The sequence below is a fragment of the Penaeus vannamei genome, chromosome 40 (genome assembly GCF_042767895.1).
Source record: "Penaeus vannamei isolate JL-2024 chromosome 40, ASM4276789v1, whole genome shotgun sequence".
NCBI classification, from domain to species: Eukaryota; Metazoa; Arthropoda; class Malacostraca; order Decapoda; family Penaeidae; genus Penaeus; species Penaeus vannamei.
This window is the reverse complement of record NC_091588.1, coordinates 21,753,819-21,759,718: the sequence shown is the minus strand read 5'-3', so window position 1 is coordinate 21,759,718 and position 5,900 is coordinate 21,753,819. Positions and strand designations below refer to the sequence as shown.

Sequence of the window (5,900 nt, the reverse complement as noted above, 5' to 3'; positions counted from 1 at the left end):
AATTTTGTTGGGACGAACTTATGACTGATAAGGACGGACTTATGACTTATAAGGACGAACTTATGACTTATAAGGACGAACTTATGACTTATAAGGACGAACTTATGACTTATAAGGAAGGACTTGTGACTTATAAGGACGAACTTATGACTTATAAGGAAGGACTTGTGACTTATAAGGACGAACTTATTACTTATAAGGACGAACGAGAGAGAGAGAGAGAGAGAGAGAGAGAGAGAGGGAGCGAGAGCGAGAGAGAGAGAGAGAGAGAGAGAGAGAGAGAGAGAGAGAGAGACGAGAGAGAGAGTGAGATAGATAGATAAAGAGAGAGAGAGGAAGAGAAAAAAAAGGAGGGCGGTGCAGTGAAAGGATTATATCCGGAGTTGAAGAAAAACTATCCTGATATCCCATTCCTATTTGTCTTTAATTATCGCAGGGAAATGAATTAAACAAATGATCAAAAGACTGTCTTTGATACTATGCCTTTATGTTTAAGTTTGAAATAACTATAAAAAAAAACTGAAATTGTTTTTTGTCGAACCAACATCCCATTCTCGTTCATTCTCCTTCTTCCTTTTCTGCCCTCTTTCCTTTTTCCTTCCTTTCTCATCTTTTCTGTCCCTTCCATTTCCTCTCTCTTATTTTGTTTTCCTACTCTTCCAGTTTTCTCTTTTTCTCTCTTTCCCTTTTCCCTCTCCACTTTTGCGCTTCTCTCCTTCTCTCTCCCTCATTTTTCTTTCCTCCTTTACGTTGTTCTTTCTTCCCTTCTTGGCTCCCTCCGCATTTCCCTTCTCCTCAGGTTTCTCTTTCCATCTCTCCGTTTCTTCCTTTCCTCTATCTCTCTCCTTCTATTTCAGTTTCGCCTTCTCTATCTCTCCTACCCTTCTTTCATCTTTTCTTCTGGTCTTTTCGCTTCTTCCTCCAACCCCTCGACACACACACACACACATACACACAAACCTCCACATATAAATACACCTAGTTCTCTTCCCCCCCTTCTCTTTCTCTCTCTTTGTCCCTCTCGGTCTCTCCCTCCCCTCTCTCTTCCTCCCTCCCTCCCTCCCCCCTCTCTCTTCCTCCCTCCCCTCCCTCTCTCTCCCTCCCTCCTCTCTCTCCCTCCCTCCCCCCCTCTCTCTCCCCCTCTTCCAGTTTATTCCTCAGAAGATACCCTGAAAATGAATGAAATCAAGAAGCGTGAAATACCTTTGATGCAGATAAGCTGATACGCAAAACAGAGTACAGACCCTATGCAAATATCATGCAAATTCTACGTTGACAACCTGTTATGATACCAACTTCCTCTTCACAATGATAACAATGTTAGTATCTTACTGCGAGTTCCCCTTCACATGCAATTACATGTACGTATCACTTTCATTTGTTCAGTCAATGTGATCAGTACAGTGGATGTTTTTTTTATGAATTCAGAAATAAAGGGAATTGATAAATAAACATATAAGAGAATGAATACGATACTCTTGGTTTCACAGATCCTTAGGTACAAGATCTTAGTACATGAAGTTCAAGATTTCAGTAGACTTGAGTAAAAAAAAAAAAAAAGTTTTATATTTCATTCTTTACGCAGTCGCAGCTAATTTTTTTTATGTGTTTAGGAAAACGAGGTTGCTGTTGGTGTGTAAAAACGGCTTTTATGGAAGATCGGTGTATAATAATAGTAAAAATAACAATGATATTGATAACTACAAAGCTAGTAATATTATAATGTTAATAATAATAAAGAGGAAAGGTTCTTGATGAGGAAAAATTGCTGGGAACTAATGCTTCTAATGTACAGTGGTTCATATCTATATTTCTTTTATACAATTCTAGGCACACATCTGGGTTTTCCTGACCGTCAAAAATATATATCCAGTCTATTATATACACAGACAAAAAAGTAAAATAGGAAATCTATATACATATTGCCTTTGTGTGTGTGTTTGTTTATACTTGCGTGTGTATGTATGCATATATACATATATACATGTACAGTTTTATGCACACACATACAGAAACAATTTACAAAAAAGGACAAGTTCTCCAGAAGGAAGGAAATCGTTACTTACTGCCGAGACTTCCGCCTTATCCATTAGATAATATAATATCCCTCTTCCCTCAGGCAAACTAATGGGGCTAATCCGCACTTCCGCTTTTGTCCGAATAACGCGATTTCCGCCTTCTTGCCTCGGTCTCGAAGGTGTCGATCCCAAGGTTTCGAATCCCAAGTTGAATCATAAAGGGATAGTCTTAAGGGCTGTAATTCTACGGAAATTCGTCAGCTAAACGGAAACAAAAGACGACTGACGGATGGTGACGTCACTACGGATCCCCCCCCCCCGCAAAAGACTGTATTTATGTTATTTTGTATGACTTTAAATATTTTGATGCAAAAGAAATGCCTTTAAAACAATATTGAGATGTTTTCCCATGTTCAAATAAATCAAACATAAATATTGTTGAAACCATCCTGGTACCGATATGATGTGGCAGACCGAAATCGCAGCGGAAATTTCACCCGATGTCACTTCAGCTGGGTATCATCAGAGGCAGACCCACAGCTCCATAGAGTGACTTTAAACCTTCAGCCATCAACACACTTACTGTAAGCAGTCGTATACTTTTTTAGATAAATCAAGTTTGCAGGTTCATTGTCACATTTTTAAAAGTTATACATCTACTACATTTTCTATAAAGAGATGCGGATGCATTTTATGTTGTTGAATGATACATTACTGACTTGGTAATGCATTTACTGTATATTGTTTTATGTAGTGTATTAAACAAGAAATTAACGCAGGGAATCTTATAATCACCAGACTTTGATCCTAAGCACTGTAACTGTAATATAATTTCCATCCGTTTATGATAGTATACGGTCCAATATCATTATCTATATCCGTTTTCTGTATCATCTGGCGTCTAGAGAACGGCAGAAATGCTGCTACGGAAAAGCTGACAGGCCTGTCTATAGGCCTCTAAAAAGAATTAAAAACCATAAAAGCGGGATAGAAGTAGCTTCTGAATTACGGGTTCTCACTGTGATTTTGTTTGTTATTATGATGATTATTATTACTGATATTATTATTTCATTATCATCATCATGATTAGTAATTTTAGTATTTTTATTGTCATTATTATCATTATCATATTACTATTATTATCATTATTATCATTATTACTATTGTCATTATCATTATTATAATTGTTTTTATTATAATAATTATGATAATTGTTATTATTATCATTATAACTATTATTACTATTGTCATTATTACTGTTATTACTATTATTGATAATATTATTATTATTACTATTATTAATATTCACCTAACATATAATTTTTCATATCATCATTTAATTCATCGTAAAATAGAAACACGCCCACATAATCACAACCAATAACAAACACAGAACACACACGCAGACAAACAAACACACAAACACCCACTTCACCATCAGCACAAACGTCAAAGTAAGCTGATGTAATATTCCATTTATGAATTTATTTCCGCCTGTATGATGATATTGCCTCTGGGGATAACTTAGCTCTTTAATAATATTAGATGAGTGGGTATTAATATATGATACTTTGATTCTCTCTTTATATTTTATGTATATGTCTACGCATACTCACACACACGCACGCACACACAGTTATATATATATATATATATATATATATATATATATATATATATATATATATATATATATATATATATATGTATATATATATGTATATATGTATTTATATAAACATGTATACATATATACACACACTTATGTATATATATAGATGTGGTGTGTGTGTGTGTGTGTGTGTGTGTGTGTGTGTGTGTATGTGTGTGTGTGTGTGTGTGTGCGTGTGTTTATATATATATGTATATATATATATATATATATATATATATATATATATATATATATATATATATATATATATATGTAACTATTAAATGAATATATAAGACTATATTTGTATATATACATACATATGTATATATATATCATATATATATATATATATATATATATATATATATATATATATATATATATATATATTTGTGTTTTTATATGTGCTTATATATAAAAAAAAACATATATATATATATATATATATATATATATATATATATATATATATATATATTTCCGACCCTCACTCTCCTTCTCTCGTCCCCCCCCACCATCTCCACACCCTCTCTCGTTCACCACTTCCACTCTCCCCGCCCCATCACCCTCTCTTTCACCCTCCCCCCACCCCCTCCCTCCACCATCTCCCTCTCTTCACCCTCCCTCTCCCTCCCTCCACCATCTCCCTCTCTCACCCCTCCTCCCCTCCCCCCACCATCTCCACTCTCTCACTCTCCCACCCTCCTTCTCCACCATCTCCCTCTTTCACTCTCCCCCCTCCCCCACCATCTCCCTCTCTCACTCTCCCCCCCTCTCCGCACCATCTCCCTCTTTCACTCTCCCCCCCTCCCCCCACCATCTCCCTCTCTCAGTCTCCCCTCTTCTCCCCCCCACAGCCATGGTTTCCCCAGCAACCACCAACATCTCTTCAGCCGACGTCCTAGAAGGTTCCCAGCCAGCAACAGGGGCTGGGGTCGTGGTGGCAGAGGCGGCAGGGGCTGGGGTCGTGGTGGCAGAGGCGGCAGGGGCTGGGGTCGTGGTGGCAGAGGCGGCAGGGGCTGGGGGCATGGTGGCAGAGGCGGCAGGGGACCTCCTGCGGTACGTCGTCGACAATGGGACTACAGCTGGTTCCTTCCCTGCCACAACGACCATGAACAGAACTTTGGTGGACAAGTTCGACTCGCGGCTGCTGTGGTATGAAGACTATATCGTCGGGACGCTGCTTGTTAGTGTCGGTGAGTTGTTGTGGTTGTTGTTGTTGTTGTTGTTGCTGTTGTTGTTGTGGTAACTTTCTATATTACCTTCACCTCACCGATATCGACGATTTTGGTATCGTTGGATTCCTCTCACTGTCCACATTCTAAATATGTAGGTTTTAATGCGCGGAAACAAGTTAACGAGAAACTTGGCCCCGATTGCAAGGGAGGGCATGGAAGAAAAGAAAATCGAGGCTAAATAACACAAATAATATAACCCACAGTGAAAATAACCATGGTTATTCATATGACTTTCCATTGCAGGGGGCTGCCGCCCCCAACCCCCGCCGAGGAAACAAAACATTTACCTCCTAACATTCCCATTGAATCAGCATACAAACCTTGACATAGTCAGCATTGTATACACACGATTGTAGTATAATCAGGATGAACAGAGTATACCATGAGCAGAAGAGCGCCCTCGTCGGCGGGTTTTGCGCCTCTCTCAATGTTACGCCGGTGGCCTCAAGGTCGAGTTTCCCGTCCCCTGGAACCACGATTTTCGAAATTCTAACCGAAATAACCGTCGCATTGAGTACTTCGCCATGGCCGCCGCGATGACAGTGTGTGAAGGAGCACGTGTTAAAAACGCTGTCCTATCCTGCTGTGAATTACGTGGTGGAGATTTTGTTTTCATAATCGGCGGGGATTTGGGGAAGCCAAAGGCAGTGAATAACCATGGATATGTTCACTGTGGTTTAATTATTAGGGTAATTTTCTATATTACGTCCGCCGCTCCGGCCGCCGCTCCGACATCGTCGCCCCCGATATAGTGCCCAAGTTTGCCGCTAATAAGGGGTTTTCGCGCAATAAAACCTACATATTTGGATTGTGCAGAGTGAGAGGAATCCAACGATACCAAAATCGTCGAAGGTAATATAGAAAATTACCGTTGTTGTTGTTGTTGCTGTTGTTGTTGTTGTTGTTGTTGTTGTTGTCATTAGGATTTTTTTGAAATGAGCGATTCATATCATTATCATATATTTTTTTCTTTATTGAATCGCGTTA

The 5,900-nt window shown here is 38.9% G+C and overlaps 1 protein-coding gene across 1 annotated transcript in view; it reads left to right on the top strand.

The window, feature by feature from the left end:
- The first annotated feature begins 4,572 nt into the window (after positions 1 to 4,572).
- The window catches only part of LOC138860142 (opsin-5-like), a 35,773-nt gene continuing 34,445 nt past the window's right edge, over positions 4,573 to 5,900 (top strand). Inside the window, exon 1 of the mRNA XM_070117185.1 lies at positions 4,573 to 4,871. Coding sequence (XP_069973286.1) covers positions 4,703 to 4,871 — 169 coding nt within the window. The 5' untranslated portion in view covers positions 4,573 to 4,702. The remainder of the gene's footprint in view (positions 4,872 to 5,900) is intronic.